The sequence below is a fragment of the Gymnogyps californianus genome, chromosome 1 (genome assembly GCF_018139145.2).
Source record: "Gymnogyps californianus isolate 813 chromosome 1, ASM1813914v2, whole genome shotgun sequence".
In the NCBI taxonomy this organism is placed as follows: Eukaryota; Metazoa; Chordata; class Aves; order Accipitriformes; family Cathartidae; genus Gymnogyps; species Gymnogyps californianus.
Genome location: NC_059471.1, coordinates 33,637,207 through 33,658,464, shown reverse-complemented (window position 1 = coordinate 33,658,464; position 21,258 = coordinate 33,637,207). Strand labels below are relative to the sequence as shown.

Genomic DNA, 21,258 nt, shown 5'->3' with positions numbered 1-21,258 from the left:
AGGCATTAAAGATTTAGCAAGATTTAGTATTAGTACTTCGTTAGTACTTATGAGTACAGCTTGTTTTTATGCTGTAGTTTGTCTTTGAGGTGACATGCTGAATTGATTCAAATGTAATTGTGTTATTGTTTTAATTTCTTCTAATAACATTTTTGGTTTTCTGTCATATTGAAGTGTATTTTATTTTTTTCATTGCTGATCATATCCATATATGTTTCCAAGTCATGTGGACAAGCTGTCTTCCCAGTTGTACCTTGATTCTGATACTGGTATAAGAAACAAAGAGTGTTCATAAATCCCTGTTTCTGTAAGTTCACGAGTGTGTTTTACACACAAGTCTTGCCATTTATTGTTCATCTTCTTTGTTGGAACTAAGTGATAACGTCTGACACAGTTCCTCTGCTGATTCTTAACCTCTGGAAAAGTAAATTTTTTGAACAAGAACTAGTTGTGAGGAAGATTGTGGGTAAAGTTGTCCTTCTGAAGGTCTTGACTTCTCCCACTGACTGCAGTGGCATCATTTTTCTTAACCTGCAAATCCCATTATTCTCTATTAAAATGTTGATTTTCCATTTTCCTGAGGACTTTGATTTCACAGGTGGTCCATGTTACCAGTGTTGGTTGTTCTTCTCCAAGGCAGTCCAACGCAAGCCTCCCAAAAGCTTCATCAGGTCTTCCTTGCTGTGGTACCTCCCAGGCAGCTACTGAAGTAGTCAGAGCACTTCAGAGACGTGTTCGCGTTGGCCTGGGCAGTCCAGTGTGTTATGTCAATCTAAGTTTCTTTACTGACTAAGAATGCAATTGAAAAGACTACTTTGACGGAAGGTCTCAGATGAGGGTGTGGCTGTGTGAGGTACCAGCTTGCCTTTTGAAAAGGTTCTTTCTGTTGCTTAGAAGCTCTGCTTCTGCCTTGCTCCTGGCCAGAAGTAAAGCTGTCATGCAGGCATCAGGATAGCTGAGGAATAATGATGCATACAAAGATGATGAGTTGAGGATCCCAGCAGTCATGACTGTCACTTATTGGTCAAGATGGGATATAAGGCTCAGCATCCACTAAAGACCCAAACTTCCTTCACTGTAGCCTCCATTATGGGAAAAAGAAAATTAAGAAAACTGGCTATAATGTTACTGCTGATCACTGAATCATGAAATAAGACATTCATCTAGAGATCTGGATAGACCAGAGAGCTGGGCAATCACCAATCGTGTGAAATTTAACAAGAGCAAGTGCCCGATTCTCCACCTGGGACGGGGTAATCCTGGTTATACGTACAAACTGGGGGATGAGAGGCTGGAGAGCAGCCGCGCAGAAAGAGATCTGGGGGTTTGGGTTGATGGCAAGTTGAATATGAGTCAGCAGTTTGCCCTGGCAGCCAAAAGGGCCAACCTGTCCTGGGGTGCATCAAGCACAGCATAGCTAGCCAGTTGAGGGAGGTGATTGTCCCACTTTACACTGCACTGGTGCGGCCCCACCTCAAGTACTGTGTGCAGTTTTGGGCACCTCAATATAAGAGGGACATCAAACTATTACAGAGTGTCCAGAGGAGGGCGACCAAGATGGTGAAAGGTCTCGAGGGCAAGACCTGCTTAAGGAGCAGCTGAGGTCACTTGGCTTGTTCAGCTTGGAGAAGAGAAGGCTGAGGGGTGACCTCATCGCAGTCTACAACTTCCTCCAGGGCGACAGCGGAGGGGGAGGTGCTGATCTCCTCTCGCTGGTGACCAGCGATAGGACACAAGGGAATGGAATGAAGCTGCGCCAGGGAAGTTCAGGTTGGAAGTTAGGAAAAAATTCTTCACTGAGAGGGTGATCGGTCACTGGAACAGGCTCCCCAGGGAAGTGGTCACGGCACCAAGCCTGTCAGAGTTCAAGGAGCATCTGGGCGACGCTCTTAGTCATATGGTTTAGTTTTAGGTAGTCTTGCGAGGAGCAGGGAGTTGGAATTGATGATCCATATGGGTCCCTTCCACCTTGAGATAGTCTGTGATTCTATAATCTTGGTGCAATTTTGTGGGGGGAAGAAAAGTGGCATGTTTTGGTTTTGGGTTTTTTTTCCTTTCCTTATTTTTTTTTCCATTGAATGTTTGGTGTTTTGGTATCCTTCATAATCCTTTAGGCCTATCTCATTCTTCACCAAAGGCATATTTTGTATCTAGTATCAAGACTTCTGGGGAAGATGGTAGTGAGAAAAGAAATCTCAGGGGCTACAGCTTTAACAGCTTTGGAGACACTATTTATTTTCATGTCCTGGGTAATTTAGGGCAAACAGTGTTTTCTCTAAGGAGTCTTCAAATTCATTTTGAAAAATTATTTGGATTTATAGCTCTCCTGGATTGAAGTGTCATCTGATTTGACTGTGAAATATGGTAATAGTCGTCATCTCACTTAATCTTTTGGCTTCTTTCTTTGTGTTTGCCTAACCCAGTCTCCCAGCAACACAGCTCAGTGAAGTAAGACATCTCTGGCCTTGCCTGCACTGGTTTGGAGTCAGGGCAGGGGGATGGGTGGTTAGCTTTCCAGCAACACTCCTTATAAATAAAAAGAAACATTTCTTTTTGCCTTTTTTTTCCTTCCGTCTTAAAAAAGGTAATCCAGCCTTTCTTAAAATTACTTATTGTTTTCTTTATGTTCCAAGTGCTCTGCTAGCACTCTCTTTGTTAAAAAAGCAAAAATTAAATCCTTAACTTTAGCTTTCTCTAGTTAATGTACTCCTCTTGTTTCTTTGTCCCAATAGAGAATATTTTTAACACAAAGTTATGTAGATGGAATATACACGAAATGACCATTTTTCCAGGAAAACACACCTCTAAAAATTTACAGTAAAATTAAATTTTTTTTTTTTTTATACATTCTTTTTCATTTCACTTAAATCACCCCCCTCCCCTCAATCTCCCACCCCCAGCTTGTAGAAGCTACTGGTTTGCCTTCTTTTGCCCTTTCTAGTTTGTCTGTTTGGAGACAGAGGTGTGTGTGTCAAGATTTTCCATGCTCTTTTTTTGGATAAAATTCAAGTCCTAAAATTAGTCATAACACACAGATTTAAGGTTGAGTTTATTTGTAATGCGCATGCTTGCAGAATATTTTATGTAACTAAATATCAGTGTTTATTCACCAGAATTACTTTTCCTTTCTTACTACAAACAAATTGAGGTTAAGGGGAAAGTTGAGATAAATAAATATCTGCTAATTAAAATGAGAAGCTGCTAAACTCCAACCAGCTCATCTGTTTCAGTTTTTTCTTTATTGCTGATGATATTACTTTTCAATGAACAACCAACTCATTTCTAGCAAATAGTTCCTAGTGCACAAGCTTGCACCAGGGTGCCTTGTGATAGATTATAAGCATTTTGTAGTTCTGAGCATCCTTGTCTAGAGACTGCTAAATAGAGGAAAAGGTGTCCCTTGACTTCAGAGTCTTTACATGAGACCCTTGAGGCCAGATTCTTCCTACTTGCTTTTTAGGTACCAGTCTCCTAAGTCTGTGGGAAGAGAGAGAAGAGGTTCAAGAAGCCAATTCAGCCCATCAGAGATGTGTATCACCCTCTCCATCAGCCGCATCAGGCTCCCACGGGGGCTTTTGCTCACCCCATGCCTGCAGTTCAGTGGCGTGGGTGGGCGCTGAGTCCTTGTAAGCGTGTTGGGTACTCTGCTGAACTTTTTTTCCACGGCGCTTTGCTTCTGCCCCAGAGGGTGGTTTATGTTGTCTCAGCACAACCTAGGGAGTGTAGTTGCACAGCGTGTTACCTCTTTGGGGAGACTTCGGGGATGAATCAGTCTCCCATCCTTATTGCATGCAAGCAGATGGGGCAGTGACCAATTCTGCTGAGAGCTATAATTCCTTATGCGTTTTAGTTTGCAGGGATGGAAGATGGCTTGTTGATATCTCAAGTGCATTTAGAAAAATCTCTTTATTGTTCTCAAAACAAGACTTGAGACTGAATGAGGCTGAATAGTGCTCTCCAGCATGCGAACACGGGCATGTGGAACATTGGTGGCATGCTTTTGTTCTAATAGGTATAAGGAATGGGGTTTTTAAATACTAAAATGATTCTTGAACAGGCATATTCAATTAATGAAGTTCCTCAGGGCAACAAAGGTGATTATGATTTGTGATTTAAAAGGAGATTTTGACAGGTTAGCTTTTGGCTTAGGTTTCTACCTCTGCCTTGCTCTTGATGATGAAGAACTGATGCACATTGATGAGGAGGAAAATCTGTAGATGTTAACTGTGCTGCCTTTCAGTAGTTGAGCCACATGGATGTACAAAATGCCCTGGGTTATTATAAATCTGTCCTAGAGTCTCATGTAAAATGCACAGGCGTTGTGTGGCAGCACCTATATTTAATCCATGCAAACTGCTGTTTGAAACATTTAATTCAGTTATGTTTTTTTGTGATAAATGTGATGGAAAATAATAATTTTAGGGTAGAAATACTGGCTTTGAGGCATTACTTCATATAGCTGGCTTTAGACATTTGATTTGGGCTAGGCCAACTTCTAGCGCATCTAAGAATTACACAAAGCCATGGACACTCATGACTATACGTATATTCAGAAAAGTGAAAACCCTGGCTAGATTAATTTTGTTATCTAATTGCGTCTGAGAGTAACAGAGGAAATAATTTCACTGTCATTCTGGAAGGTGCCCTCCAGGAACATGAGAATTAACATACTAGATGATACTCAGGATGGCGATTCAGCTTGCCCTAACTTCAGGGTAGGACTCAATGATGGGTTTATAGACCCCCTAAATTTAGGTATCTAGGATAAGATTAATAGCTCTTTAAAGCAGATTCCTGGTAATTGCTCAATTCAGTATAGACTCCACTGATGATTAACTAACTCTTCCTTAGCTATGATAGGAGCTTTGTCATCCAGGGCACCTAAAATGTAGACCCCTGCTTTCAGCTTTCTAAATCAGGTGCTGAATCAAATACTTTTTGTTGAATATGCATCTTCTGAAAGTGGTCATCTTGAGAGGGAGGAAGCTGCATTAGGCAGATCTGCTGTCCTGGAAAGCCTACTGCAATTCTTAGTAATTAGAAATTGGCTGGAAATGAGACTTTCTATTCCAGCCAATAACACTGATTACTAGGATTCTGGGTATGCTTGCAAAAATGTCTAATACCATAAATTTTTGCTGATTTCTTTGTTTTAGTGATGCTATAGACCATATAGACCATAAAGTCTAATTATTTATTCTGTGGAAAAATACTTCCTTGGAGAACTCTTAATGTGCTGGGCTTTAATTAAGTGTTCTCACCTAGTGTTATGAGGCAAAGGCAGCAGAAACCTATAAACCGTCTGTTCTTTATTTTATATTTTTTATTACCTTTTGATTTGACTATTTAAATACTGAGTAGTATATGCAATATATATTGCACCACAACGTTTTGTAAGAGAATAATAAGGTGCTTGTTATCTATTAATCTTGTCCCATATTAAAAATCCCTATTATTCCTTCTTACTTTTTTAATGTCCCTTAGCTTTTCATCTCATGGCATGATCGGGACATAAAAATAATTGGTCTTTTCAGTTCAACGACTGAACTAAAAATAATTATGGGTCAACCTGATGTTTTAACTTTTTTAGCAGAAGTACTTAATTTAGTTCAAATTAAAGGGATTAAATTTTGTTTAAAAGTATTTTTTTCATATTATATAAAGAAAAAAACAAAACATGAATGGCATTTCATTAAAGTTAGTCCCTGCATGTAATTTTGTTGCAAAAAGTTAAAGGTTTTTTTTTCTCTGATTTCCACTTTTTTGGTCAGACTTATCAGTTCACTTTGACCTGAGAACAGAGGGTTCTGCTTAATATGTTTTTAAACAAAAAAATCTTTATCCAGTTGTCTGCGCTTTCCTTGATATTCTGTAAATTTGGATACATTTTGAAAAACTAAACATTTATATTTGCTGATTTTCCTTTGACCTATTATTTTGAGATGGTTAGGTATTTTTTGTAGGTTAGTGAGGCCAAATACTCCATTGGAGCAACTGTGCTTCAACTGTGGTTAAAATTTATATTGTTTTCTTCCAGTTTATATTGTTTTCTTCCAGAACGCTGATTACCCTATTTCCTATCCATATTTCTCAATGTAGCATATCCTACGTCTTGGCTGGGGATGTAAAGTTTACTGGCACATAATTTATGTGGAACCAGCTTAAAGCATAAACCAATTCTTTTCATCTTTGAATCTTCCTGTACAGCCACTGTTTTTAATGGGAGGTTGCCCAGTTGTACTGGAAACTCAATTCTTGCCATTCATCAGAATTTCAAGTTGAATATTACAACCAGGCCTGAAGGTGTATTGCTTTTTAGCAGTTTATTTCAGCCCTGCTGCTTCTGACATCAGTCAGCTCTCTGCTCATCATTGAGATTAGCTGCTTCTAATTGATTTTAGAAAATTAACTTTTAATATTCACGATGGGCTTGGAAAACAGAATGCATTGCCAGACTTTTGCAGTATGTTGGAGAGATAGCGTTAATTTCTTAGACTTGGACATATTTTGCTTCCTTTCTTGCCACCCAGATTTTTTCAGAGTTGTTACTGAGACTTTTCTTCAGGGACTACGAGAACTTCAGGGAATGTGAGAACTGCTTAACCTTCCCCAAGCCACATCAAGAGGAAATGAGAAGAGCCTTTTCCCAAAGGAGTTTAAAACCTTTCATCTTTGGGTCTGGGCACTCCAGTCTTCTGTATTTTCAAATATCAGAGACAGAGAGAGTCCCAAAGCTGGGAATAATTATCCTAATACTGTTTTTTTCCTATTTAAATAATCTAACATCAGTTAAGTTTTATTACTGACTCTTGACTTGCCCAGAGTTCAGGGTCTTGAGCTTTATTTAAGTGCAGAAAAGCTTATGGATGCCAGTGGAGGTATTTCTCTGATGCTGTCCCGCTTGTTTACAAAATCCAATTTACTGCAGTTCAGTCTCAGTGGACATCAGGAGATGGTTTCTTTACTTATAGCCTCAAGCCTCTTTCAGACACTATTCTACCTCGGTCTGTTTTTTTCTGAGGGCCACTCACCTAAATGTTGCACTGACTGTTTCTGGGCTTTCTGCTGCTTCTCTTTCACTGTCTTCCTTATTTCTGTAGTTTGGTGAAATCATCTTGCTACTCCTGTGTTAGGAGACTCCTGGGATCATGGGGTCAGCAACCACCTTCAAAGCTTTGGCTTGTTCCAGACTTGGGGTGGTTTCCCCTGGTTTCAGCTATTGCTAAGCAAACTTTTTTCACTGCCTTGTTCTTAGGTTTAATGATTAAACTTTCTGGTTTGCTCTGTAGGAATACTCTGGAGCACAGCTATCAGCAATTTTTTTTCTTTGTGAAAAATATATTTTGAGTAAATTTCTACATATAGTCTCTGCTGATGTTCCCTTTAAGGGAGACACTCTTGCTTGACTTCTCCCTTTAATAAACGACAGGGACACGAAAGGAATGGATTTGTGTTTGGAAACATGTTTCTGTTTCTTGATGAATTTACATAAACCAAATTTCAAATAGTTTACACATTAAATTTACTTAACTGAACACAGTCTTGTGTGAACACTCTTTAGTCTGCATGAACCTCTGCTATAGGTGTATCTTAACTCAATTGCATAGTAATTTTAATAATAATAATAATAATAGTGATCCAGGTATGGATAATGAGCTTATGTTAGTATTGTGAAATTATTTGTGTGAAGGAAAAGAAAAGAAGTATCAGTGAATTGCTTTGTACTGTGTGTGGTGCTATCCTTAGGATTCCTCTCAGCATACTTTGCATCATATTTATCCCTTAGACGTGCAATAATTTCCCAGCTTTGGGTACACTTTGAAATTTCCTTTGCATTCCAGCTGAGTGTTAACGTTGCTAACAGTATATACTGATGATGGTGGGAGTTCAGACACATTTGCAGATGTCTTTACTTAAAGTACCTTCCTCTGTGAGCTGCATCCTACTCTCAGAAACGTTGCATTTTAAATTTCGCCCTTGGCGTTATCAGAAGGGTCAGTGCGTGGCACTGTTTCAAGATGGGGGAATGGCATATCCAGACATTCCCCGTGCCCTGTTTGCAGTCTAGTGCAGGGCTGACAGAGGTCCTGGAGTGACATCCATGAAGATCTCGGGGCCTCTTGTTATCTCCGTGAGGTAGAATATGGCTGGAAACTGCTCAAGTTCCTGTGCTGGCCCCACCAGCGTGACTCAGCTTTGCACGGGCAGCTAACTCTTGGGATGGATTTAGTTTTTCCCTAGTTGTGAACTATCTGCTCTTTCATACAGATGTGATTAGCCTCTAAATGATGAAGGCTTTTTGATGCTCCCAGCCTGAGCAATACCCAAACCACAGAAAGAGAGGGGAAGTGCTTTCTATTGCATTGTGTTCAATTTTCCACTCAGTTTTTTTTTTTTTTTTTCCCCTACATTCAGGCAGCTTAGAAACAAAACAAAAACTGACATAGCAAATTAATATGCTGAGGGAAAAAAAAAATTAGACAAAAGCAATTAGTGTGCACTTGTGATGCACTTAGGTTTTTTTCCTCCATTTAGCATTTGCTCATTTTCCCCCACCCTCTGACAGTGACAAAAAAAACGTGATGAAGCTGAGAGCTCTTTGGGTAGCTTTGGGTGTGACTTTTGAGTTTTAAGCTCCTTATCTCTGACTTGATGTGCTGTCTCCCTTCCCCTAGAGTGTCTGGAGACGTTGAAGCTTTAAGTTTCATTATGAAAAAGCAATAAAGCATTTCAGCTGCGAGGCTAAAATCCATAGATAAATCACTTGGGATTGAGCTATTACAAGAAAGCTGAACACTTTTCAGAAGAGGAAAACAAGGGGATGCTTAAAAATGGGACCATTCTGGGCTCTATTGTACATTTTGGTTCTAGTTACATTTGCCTGGAGCCTGTTTTCCACAGATTTCGAGCTTAAGCAGAAATTTTTCAAAAATAGCTCACAGAAAATGTCTCTTTTTCTTCCTTTAGTTTTCTAAGAGTTTCTTTAATTTGTGAAACACAATAAGAAGGTTTGCATAGAAGTAAATGCATTAAAAATATCTTTTATTTCCTTGTCTGAACTCACGGTATAGCACCAGTGAAGCAGTTGGGGTGTTTGGAGAACAAGCACTGAGGATTGCCAGATTTCGTTCTTTCTGCATTTTTACACGTCCCTATTCTCTGACGTTTCTTTCTCTTCTTGCTTTAAAAGTGGTTAAAATACCTGGAGAAACCTTAAAAAGTATCCCTCAGTGCAGTTCCTGTATACCAAATAATTTTATAAACAAAGCCATTGGTGTAAACTTCCAATAAATTTCCTGCTTCATGTGAACAAGGATCCCTGGCTTCAAGCAGCTGGATCATGTTTAAACAGGCATCTGTTATTACAGATGAAAAAAATAGTCACTTGCTGTTTTATTTTGTATAACTTTCCACCTAATGCCATTAAATATATAACTAAATGTTTTCCTTTAAGCACAGAAGCCATCCCATCTGATGGACGTGTAATGAGCTGGTGAAGCTGGAGCTAAGGGCACAGCAGTGCAAAGTAATGTGCTTAACAAATCTTTATGTAAGGACTTTAAAGAAATGTGCAGGCCTTGAACTATATATAGCAGTTTCCAGATCACATTTACAAGAATGGTTTATTGTTTTTGCTATATTTAAATGCTGATTTAATATAAATTTCTAATTCTTCAGAACAAATTCATGAAACTTTCCTACCCTGCTTCTTGTAACTATCTCATTATAAAGTTATACTTTTGAAGGAATAATATTTTTCTGTTAGCAGTTGGTTGACGTTGGATACATGAGGTCAGATTTGGGGAACTGTAGATTTCTGACAAAGTGACCTTTACTGGATACTTTTTGCATCTGTTTTACAGTTCGAGGCTGGACATCTTGTAAGTGGATTATTTGATTTACCTGGATTCTGTTTTCACAGAGTCACAGACTGATTTGGGGGATGGAAGGGACCTCTGAAGGTCATCTGGTCCAACCCCCCTGCTGAAGCAGGACCACCTAGAGCTGGCTGCCCAGGACCATGTCCAGACAGGTTTTCAGTATCTCCAGGGATGGAGACTCCACAACTGCCTTGAGCAACCTATGCCAGTGCTCAGTCACCCTCACAGTAAAAAAGTGTTTTCTAATGTTCACACAGAGCCTCCTGTGTTTCAGTTTGTGCCTGTTGCCTCTTAGCTTGTCACTGGGCACCACTGGAAAGAGCCTGGCTCCATCCTCTTTGCACCCTCTCTTCAGGTATTTACATATATAAATAAGATCCCCCTGAGCCTTCTCTTCTCCAGGCTGAAGAGTCCCAGCTCTCTCAGCCTCTTCTCATATGTCAGATGCTCCAGTCCCTTCGTCATCCTTGTGCCCCTTCCCTGGACTGTGTCCAGCATGTCTATGTCTCTCTTGTACTGAGGAGCCTGGAACTGGACACAGTACTCCAGGTGTGGCCTCACCAGTGCTGAGCAGAGAGGCAGGATCACCTCCCTCGACCTGCTGGCAACACTCCTGATGCAGCCCAGGATACCGTTTGCCTTCTTTGCCGCAAGGGCACATAGCTGGCTCATGTTCAATTCGTTGTCCAACAGGACCCCCAGCTCCTTTTCTGCCAGGCTGCTTTCCAGCTGGGTAGCCCCCAGCATACGCAGATGCCTGGGGTTGTTCCTCCCCAGGTGCAGGACTTTGGACTTCTTGTTGAAATTCGTGAGGTTCCTGTCAGCTCGTTTCTCCAGTCTGTTGAGGCTCCTCTGGATGGCAGCACAGCCCTCTGGCATATCAGCCACTCCTTCCAGTTTTGTGTCATCAGCAAACTTGCTGAGGGTACACTCTGCCACATCATCGAGATCATTAATGAAAATGTTAAACAGGACTGGACCCAGTATTGACCTTCGGGGTACACTGCTAGCTACTGGCCTCCAACTACACTTTGTGCCACTGATCACCAACCTCTGGGCCCAGCCATTCAGCCAGTTTTCAATCTACCTCACTGTATGCTCATCCAGCCCATACTTCATCAGCTTCTCTATGAGGATCTTAAGGGATAGTGCTGAAAGCCTTACTGAAGGCAAGGTGGATGATATCCACCTTTGTCTTCTCATCCAGCAAGCCAGTCATTTCATCATAGGTTATCAGGTTGGTCAAGTGTGACTTCCCCTTGGTGAATCCATGCTGACTACTCCCGATCACTTTCTTGTCCTTCATGTGCCTGGATGTATTTTGGGAGATGCTCCTCCATTTTTGCTAGATGTGGTATAAGGCAAGGCCACCTAAATTACCTGTGCTGGATTCTAGCACAGAGTGAACTCAGAGTAGATGTTATACCTGTTTCTGTGATGTAACTGCTTTTGTCCTGCCTTTTAGTTCAGCCCACTTGTCTTGGTGTACTGGTGCAGGAGATGCTGTGTGGGACTAACCCTTTTCTTCCCCCTCCTAAGAGTTTTTATCATGGGGGCCAAAACGACACATTACTTCATTACTTGTGAGCCTGGCAACAGTGAAATAGAGAAGGCCAGCAAAAAGAGGGAAGCAACGTTTTAGTGGAGTAGACAGAGCTAATTGTTCTGATTATAAATTCTGTATTGTACTCAGGCAAATATAATAGCCATTTATTACTCACCTTGCTTTTAAATCCTCCACTCCCTTTGTAATTTATACTTTCGCCTGGCTTGGCTCATCTTGAAAAATAATAGTGACGATTCACCATAAAGCACCAACTACACCTTTGACAGTGACAGTACTGTTATAATTTATTTAGTATCCTGAATCCAAGAAATTAAAGTACTGTAGAAAGCTGCCCAACTGTTAGCACTGTGATTTTTGCAGAAAAGTTCTGGTAGGTATGGGAGCATCAATGACCCCAGCAGTGTACTCCCACCGCTGTGATGGAGGTGCATTCACATGGACCCACCTGCATGAAGACAGGGAAATGGAGGGGCAGACAGAAAGCAAGGGAGGCATAACATGTTATCCTGGTGTTTGCCAGAACTCACTCGGCAGTGTCTAGAAGCACGGAGAAGTTACAAAGCATTAAATCTGTTATGTTCATGCCCCAGGCATCGGGTGCGGTCCCTAAGAGGAGAGGTGGGGGTGCTCTCTCTTTATATCACCCTCTCTTCATTAGTTCCAGAAAGATATTTTTAAAATATCTGTTCAAAGAACAGGAAAACCATTTCCCCGCCCATTTCGGATTCTAAGTGATGTTTCTACATTAAGTCAATTCAAGATTGGCCATACAAAGTGCTATTAGTGTAATGCCTGATAATAGTTTAGGGCAGCAGGAGGTGCCTTAATGCAAATATCATATTGCAGGAAGTGAGGTGCTTTACAATAGCTGCTGTGTTCCTGCTTAGATGTAGACCATTATTTTCTTGATTAGCAAATGTAGTGTCTGCATTTTTCTTTGAATCAGTAGAGGAAACCAGAAATGTAACCACCAAGCTTTGGGAACTGTATTTTCTTATATATTGCTGATATGATAAAATATGTTAAAAATTAGGCAAGAGGCTTTAATTGAACTCTCTATGACTTTATTTTACAGATCGTAAGTCTAAACCCATTGGGTTGAAGGCGTATAGAATGCTATCAGTAAAGTTAACCCCTTTGAAAGCGAAAGGTGCTTTCAAATTTACACTGAATTTAATGGCAATTTTATTTCCTTTCAAGACGTTAAGCTTGTTCCTAATAGGTGCTATATGAAAGAAAAGTTGCAGTAGTGGCCCAAAACTCAACTGTGTAATTTTCATCAAAGTAATTTCCAGATGCATACGTACATATATATGAATATGTGTATATTTTTAGAAGCCAAATCATTCTAGTGTCAACACGTGAAAATCCCGGTTTATGGCAAGACCTATGTGGTGGCAGACTGAACAATGTCCTCTTGTTCTCTCCTTCATTCCCCACTCAAAAAGCCCCCTATTTTTCTGAACAGAACAGGAACAATATCGCAGTAATGGGCCATTTTTCTTCCTACCCAGACATTCTTTATTCCCTATGATGTTTTAGGACTTGTGTTGTTTGCCTTCAACTTTTAAGACTGTATATACTCACTCCTTCCCTATGCCTACTGCATTAAAGGCGTTTTTTATTCCCACTACCTCAATTTCATTACTTTCCAATATACTGCAGTATCTGGCTTTGATAACTCTCTTCCAAAATCAGCAATGACTTTTTCCTGGCTGCTTGACAACGGTGAAAATTTTCAAAGTAACTTAATCTTCTAAATTAAATCTGCTTGATATATTTATTTTTAAGGCCTTTTGTCTGTCTTCATCTTTCTTGATTTGTCTCCTGCTTTGTCAGCATGTGAACCATTACCACCTGAGCTCCCCCAAGATTTAAGAGTTTTCTTATTCTTATGTTACCTCAATGGTCTTCCAGTGGTTCCTGTGACACTTCCTTTGCCATTGTATTATACAATTTCTTCTTGTCTGTTGAGAGTTTAGCATATTCAGAGTGATACATAAATAATAATATTTGGGGCAGGGAGCATTAATTTAAAAAAAAGCTAATATGTAATAGAAGAAAAGATACTGACTTTGGTCAGTAGAAGAAAAGATACAGAACTTTGAATGTGACTACATGTAATGAGATAAGATTACTAGTAAAATCCAAATTTACATGGCTGGAAAATAGTTTTAAGGACAATTAAATCCATTTTAATTTTGATTATGTCTGCATACATGTTCAACTGTCTTTAACGAATGCACTCTAAACATCCCACTTAAGTTAGTTAATCATAACTTTCTGTAAGCATCCATAAGAAAGCATGCCTTCTGTGTAAATGCAAATAAGAAGGTATAGGAAGTCATTCTCAGTTTCGGACAAGCAAGAACAGCTATACTGAGTTAGTGTAAAGCTCATAAAACCGTACTGAATCAAAGTAGTATAATAGCAGTAGCAGGTACTCAAGAAAGGAGTATAAACAGCAGAGCATGTACAGTGATTCTTCCTCATGCGTAACTTCCCAATGTTCTCTCATTATTGAATTTTGAGGACTTGCTAAGTTGAAGGTTTCGGATATCGTGTTTTATAGTATATGACGCATCTGTTAATGATGAATTTGTCGAATACCTTTTTAGGCATTTATACTTCTGGTCTCCTCAACATCCTTTGAGAATACTTTTCAAGACTAAATAATGCATTACATTTAGGAAAAAACATTTCTTGTTATTTGCTAATCATTTCCTTGGTTCCCTGAGTTCTTATGTTACGTGAAATATTTAATAAATAACAAAAGCACATCTTCTCCGTGATTTTGTAGACTGAAATAGATGAGAACCTAAATGGACTGCTTAGTTTCTCTTTTTTTTTTTAAGAAAAATTCCAAGCATTGTCAATATTTTTTGCATATAATGCATTTTGTCTTTTTTCATGTTATTGTATACCTTCTTGAAGTTTGTTGTTAAAAATATGTAAATCAGAGACTATGTAGTTTAATCATCATGTTATAGATGCTGTATTTACAAACATGTGTGTCTTCCAACTTTGCACTTTGTTTTTATAGCGCTAATAATAATTGATCCTACATTCATGTGAATGTCAGTATATAATTTAACTTTTAGACTGTTGAAATGCTCTGAACTTTATTAAGTTTATTACGCTCTGAATTTAATAAGAAGTTGGGATATAGGAATTTCTGGTACGTTTACATGCATTAGTTAGCAATGTTTGGTGACATGATTTGATTGCCAATACACGGGTGTGTAGTACCTTTTGAGATGGCCTTTGGTGTCCCACCTGGCTTATTTATAGCTGCTGTTCTGGGTGCTATGGTCCTCTGTTGTATTTACCTGCCCCATGCCGATGCTTTGGATACCAAAGGGCATCTCCGTTGGCACTAGATAACTATGTGTGAACAACTGAACTAAGGCCTTGATTTTGGGAGGGGAGGGGGGGGGACGCACAGGGGATTTCTGTGATCAGTAGTATTAAAGACATGAGTAATATAAATAAATATTACTTGAAAAGATCAAGATTGTCAGGAGTCTTCAGCAATAAATGCAGCTGTTGTTGCTTAATGGCATTTCACAACATCTGGTTACAGATTAGCATCAGTAATGAGCATGGGGGAAGGACTGACACAAAGTGCAGAGTTATGGGTGGACTTGTCCTTACTTAATCCGTATTATAATGTCTTACTATATAATAGGAAGTAATCGGTGGGTGTATTTGCCCAAATAAGATTTCGGAGTCCACTGAAACCTGGAAGTTCCAGCAGAATGCTGATTGTTGTTGGAGCCAGGGTTATATTATGATTTAATGGCTTTTCTGGGCTTCATTTGATGACCTGGCCTAGAAAAACATTTTGAAGTAATAAAGCATCTGTTTGGCTCCAAACTAATGAGAGAAGCATTGCTCTTTGCATTAACTGTTCTTTAGGAAGAGCTGCGGAGAGCTACTAATAAACCTTATTAAACAGCTTAAGCAAGATTGAAGGAAATAGAAAACAGAGAAACTATTCCATGTGAAGTGAGTACATCAAAAAAAAAAAAAAAAGGAAAAAAAAGGGGGGGGGAAGCAAGCCCACAGGGTTTTTGCCTCCCCTCCATGTGACTTGCAGCTTGCTGCACTTCAGTTACGTTGCCTCTGAGATATGTTGAAGTGCAGCTCAGTTTAATGAAGAAGTGGATAGGACAAATCAAGGCTAGAGACTATTTACAGCAGAGATTGGGTAAGTAAATGCAGCTGTAGAGAAGTGTTTACTAATATTGTGCAAATACTACAATCTTTAGCCTGTAGCATTTAAAACAATACTCAGAGCTATCATTTTTGGGGGGTCCTTTCTTTGTTCTACTTAAGTTATTTGCAACTGTGGGTGGTACATACTATGCAATAGATTTATGCATAAGACTGATAAAGGATTTAATTTTATTTTTCAGACTTCCTACAACAAAACAAATAACTTTCCTTTAATTTCATGTACTTAGTTTTAAATTCTTCGCTATGTAAGTAACTGCTTCGTCTATTTTAGTGCAGTGCTCAAAATAATTTCAGTGGGAGTTAGCTGATAGTTTCTGGTGCCTTCCTGTTATTTTAATTATTTTTCTACTGGTGAGGGAGAAGGGAAAACAGCTTATACTCTGAACCTGCTAGATACAGAATTTTCAGATTTCTAGAATCCAATTCCAGACCACTGAAAATTCCCCAGCATCAACTTGTTCCAGGAATTCATTCAGCCATCCTAGTAGGATATGATTTCAGCTGTTTGCTTTTGTTCTCTGTATCTTTTTATAAAGATTTCTATGTGTTGAGTTTTATATAGAAAGTTCTGTTTTAAATTTATGTCTGTTTAAATTTATGTAAATTTAATATCAATGTACAAGATCGAGAAATATGATGAAAGCTTTTGTTGTTGTTTAAGACTTCCAGGCTTTTGATTTTGATGTTTTTGTTTCTAGCAATTGGAATGGACCTTGCAGTTGCTATAATGCTGTTATGAAATAGGATTGCAATCTTAGTCAATTAGTAATTTCCAGAGCGGTTGTTTTAGCAGTTTTAGTGCCTGCCATTTGAGTATTTAAATCTCAGTGCATAGACAAAGAGCTGAGAAGGAGGAATGATCAATATAGATTGTAAAAACCTATACTGAAGCCTGATTCAAATCTTGGGAACTGAAAAAGGAAGAGCAAACTCCTTCGTTGTTGGTAGTGTATTAAAGAAAATATTTTTAAGCGTTTAATATCTTGTGATCTAGGGTGTGTCTTCCTTTTGCATCATCTCGCAGGAAAGAGTACATTAAATATTATAGTCTTATGTTTTTTACTATCTGGATAAATCAGAATGCATTCTCTTTTTCAGATAATCACTCCATTTAGGAGGCTAATATTGTGTGCTGAGAACAGAAAAGAAATGGAGGACTGGATAAGCTCTCTGAAGTCTGTTCAGTCCAGAGAACACTATGAGGTAAGTTGACATCCCTTTTGGTGCAACCTGTTCTACCTCAGCAGATCAAGCTACAGGACACAGAACTGGAGTATTCACCCTCTTTAATGTGAAAAGTGTGTCTAATGTCAGAGTGAAGCTTCATGTTAAGACCTTTACTAGCGAAATGAGAGCTTCTTATCACACTTTTGTTTAGAAGTTTGGAGGGAGAGCAGGCTAAATACCCTTTGGAAAATACTTATGGTGAACATTGCATTGTCTTCCCCTGTAATATGGAACCCGTAGGTAATTTCAGTCACCGTAGCTGTGTTCTGTACTTGCAAATTTGTCTTAACTTCTCCTTTACTAGACCGCACAGTTTAATGTGGAACATTTCTCAGGGATGCATAACTGGTACGCCTGCTCCCATGCCCGACCTACCTTCTGTAACGTGTGTAGAGAGAGCCTCTCTGGAGTCACTTCTCATGGCCTGTCTTGTGAAGGTAAAATAAACGCTTTCTTCCCCCTGTTTTTAATGCTGCGTATGTAGACAGATGGCTGAAAGTTTAAGACGAGTAATGATTCTGAAAATAATGAGTAAGAAAGAAGCCTGAAGGGAGAAATCAGTTCACTAGAGTGACTTTCTTTTGGGCAAAGGGGCTGCTAATGATCTGGCTCACCTTCTTTGTGCTCCAAGTGCCTTTTTCTAACTCATCTCAATAAAACGGTTCCTTCTGCTGCAGCGACCAGTTTGGAATGTGCTGGGTGGACGGTTTGCAAGAAAAGATAGGATTTATTTGATTTGCCCATCAAAAATATGAAACAAAATAGTCTTACTGGTTTGCAGAATCAGCATTCCTCAGGAAAAAAATCATAATGGTAGTTTCTGCCCAAAATCTATAAAAATTCTTAACACTTTGTTCAGCGCTATGACCTCTTCCCCTCCAATTCTTGTTTGCTCCGTTGCTGATGCCTGATCCTGCAGTACAGGCAGGACAGATGAGGACAGATTTATTGCTTTAAAATCTCTCTCATGCAGTGAAGGGGTAGAGATGTAGATGCCTTTGCATTTTATAGTTCAACAGGTGAAATCCAGCACAAAGAAAAAGGAGGTGTGGCTAAGGCTTCAGCATTAAACTTATGTGGAGAAATGACATTTCGCAAACAAATATTTACAATAAAACTGAAACACTTTATTTATTTTCTGCTGCAAGTTCTATGAAAAAGTGGTAACAGGTCTGCTTGTGTTAGAATCCAGCAGAAAACAAAGCATCCATCTGACCTTATGATATATATGAAATGTAGAGATATTTAATTACCAAAATAGCTAACTGCCCAGAAAAGAGTTATACCATTCAAAACTTGATTTTTTGGATGCATGTTACCCAACTGCAAATGCATTTCTGTTATTGATGCTGTTATAATACTTGAGGTCTGAGCATAATAATGTGTATTAAGGAAATCTTACAAAGGAAACATTAACGCACTGTCCTGAATTGTCCGTGCTTTTAATGTAGCTTATGATGCAGTTGCCAAGGAGCGGGACAAACCCGTTTCATAGAAATTAGAAGTAGCATAGCTTCTCTGGTGTATGTTTTCCACTGTGTACAAGTCGTTCGGACAGTTTTAAGGCAATTATGGTATTTTCAATGTCTGATATTGGCAGATGGAAGTATCATGTGCTTAACTAAAATGCAGTTGTATTGTCTCTGTGTACAAATACAGTTACATTTGCTCAGGCAAAGGAAAGGAAAGACTTCTTTCCTTTCATAAAGAATTTATCCTTTCATAAGTTAATATTATAGCTATTTTAAAAGGCTGTTTAGCAAGAATTATTTGTGTAAGATTATCAATGTTAATGGTTGTTGTTCGTAATTTTCTGTTTTTTCAGTGTCTTATTTTGCTTCTAAATATGGTTTTAATTTCCAAGGTGTTGGTGTTAACTTTGCATTAAGGAAGTTTCCTTAATTTCCAGATTTGGACTTTGTCACCTTTCTGCATAACTTATTACAAACTAATGCTACATTTATCCACATTTCTGATGCCAGTTGATCTTTCAGCAGTTTTTACAAATGGCTCGTGAAGGTAGTTTGGATTTGCTTTCACTGGTCCACAGTTTCATAAACGTATATGACCTGGATTGGTTTATATGTAGGTACTATGATATTCTTTTATCTAGTAGTAAGTTTACCTCCTCTTACTTCTTAGCTACTAGTTTATATCTATTGTCTTTATTTTTTTCCAAGTATTTTTTAAAATAAAAGGAGAACTTTAATTATGCATCTAATCTAAATCATTTGACAGTTGACTCTTTTACTGTAATACTCATACTTTGTCCCCGATTCTGTATACCTGTAAAAACCCGTGTTAACGATCCTTAATTTCTTCATCTAAGAAGTGTATTTTGGTTTGATACTACTTCTTTCTCTGAAATTCTTATGTGACTGAGTTCATATTTACTTACTTCTGCCATGTGCACTTCTAATGCATTTCACTATTTTTTTGACTTACCCTATGTTAGCAATATACACTGTTTGAGGAGATGATGTAGGAAGTATGGAGTCTTTAGATTCCCCAGACATGTTCTGTGCTACTTTTTCTCATTACGTCTTTAAAAAAACTGTTTAAATATTCATGCCTAGCATCTGAAACCTCCAGCACTGCTTTACACTGGGAATCCATTTATATCTATACTAAATTCAATTATTTGTGTGGTCATTGATCCCAGGCTACTCTATTATGTCTTGTATTGAGAAGCATGAGAGGCTGCTTCTCAAGAGATATTGGAGCCTTTCCTCCTCTCAGTGGTTTGGGTTACTGGCACACCAAGTTATCTTGAAAGTAGCTTAGAGTCTTTGTACTCTTTGTGGTCTGATTCTTGACTGTTAAGTGTAGGTAAAAATAAAAATAAATCACATCATTGCTGATATTTTGCAGCTACTTTAGAAGATCAGTCCTGTAATATTTTATTCTCTTAAACCTGCTGGTCTCCAGCAGCGCTACACAACTGTTTTTTTTTCAGTCTGACCACACAACAAGCCTCATTTCTTTTGGAGATAAGATGGGTGCCTTCTTTTTTCAGGGCACCTTCCCTCCTAGTAGCCTTTAGCAAAGGTTGACCAAATTAATTGCAGGCCACCCTGAAGATACTCCTGTAAGTTTTGTGGAAGCCAGTGTAGGAAAAGACTGTATGTTAATACCTTTGCTAGGGAAAAGACTGTAGTGTGAACTTGCGTCTTTTTAGAAGTCAAAGAATCAATATGTGTATCAAACTGAAGATGTAAATTCGTATCAAACCAGGCTTCATTCTTTCCACTGCTCAAAAAACAATTGACTTGTAAAAAATTTAATCATACACTCCTTTGAGATGCAATGCTATTCCTCCCACTAGTTCCTTCTTTTGTGTCTTCTCAAAAGATAATCCACTTTTCAAATGTTGCCTGTATGTTGTGTTGCTCTAGCTAGCTCTAAAGGACTGATCTCCGCAACATTCATCCACAGTCTTTACTAGGACAGAGAAATTATAATTTTTTTACCTTTCTTTGGAAATTATTCCAAACTAGCTGAATCAAGTACGGCTTTTGTTCTTTATGCTCCTCAAATGTTTCTCTTATTCAGAGTTTAGCTTGCTGTATGCTCAGGAGTCTAAGCCTAAGAAGTTGTCAGGTAAACACACAGATACATGGAATGTTTAGGCAAAGAAGCCTAAAGAACTATAGATCATTATCTACAGAAACTCTTTCAAAGCTCTCTAGCCTCAATTACTCTGTATTAATACTGGATTTCTATCCAAGTCATTGCCAGTGGAACACTGCCTTTATGATTATTCTCAAAGATGTATTTCTTCATGTAGAGTTTTCATTATCATGACTGAATCTTGATTGTTGAATATCAAATATACCTAATGAGCTGGAGATTGCAGTTTAAATGAGATGCTTTCTCCTGTGATGAATTGCACAAACAAACAATATTGAAAGAACTCTTTAGGATCATGAAGTCAAGCAATAAGAAAATACTGGGATTAAATTGCCTCTGCAAATGCACTTTGTGCACTTGGTCTTTTTTCATTATGATTGGGGTTTTTTGCCCACAAAACCCTGTTCTTCTTACCCACTGCACAGGGTATTGTACATGCGCTACTTGGGTAGTCATTGTCTCCAGGATTTTCGCCACATTTTCTGCACAGGTTGGAGAGTGAATAGTGAATGAAGCGGTCAGGAAGAGAAGGGGTGTTCATTGTTAAAGAATTAAGGAGTAATAGAAAACTGTGTTCTGTGACTTTGTAGCACATTGTGCCCCTCTGTAATTCTGGGGAAATCACTTAAATAAGATTTTTGATTAAATCAGTAGTTGTGTGTTGTTTATAATCTGGGACCTGTATCACAGAAGTGCTGAGTTTTCTGTAACTGC

General features: G+C 38.7%; 1 protein-coding gene across 2 annotated transcripts in view; it reads left to right on the top strand.

The window, feature by feature from the left end:
* DGKH (diacylglycerol kinase eta) overlaps positions 1-21,258 on the top strand; it is a 168,127-nt gene that overhangs the window by 92,511 nt on the left and 54,358 nt on the right. The window contains exons 5-6 of one of the 2 annotated variants that reach the window (XM_050895256.1): positions 16,786-16,890; positions 17,219-17,351. In XM_050895256.1, the coding sequence (XP_050751213.1) occupies positions 16,786-16,890; positions 17,219-17,351 (238 nt within the window). Of the gene's footprint in view, positions 1-16,785; positions 16,891-17,218; positions 17,352-21,258 lie in introns of those variants that run through there. The other variant, XM_050895265.1, reaches the window with a different exon arrangement.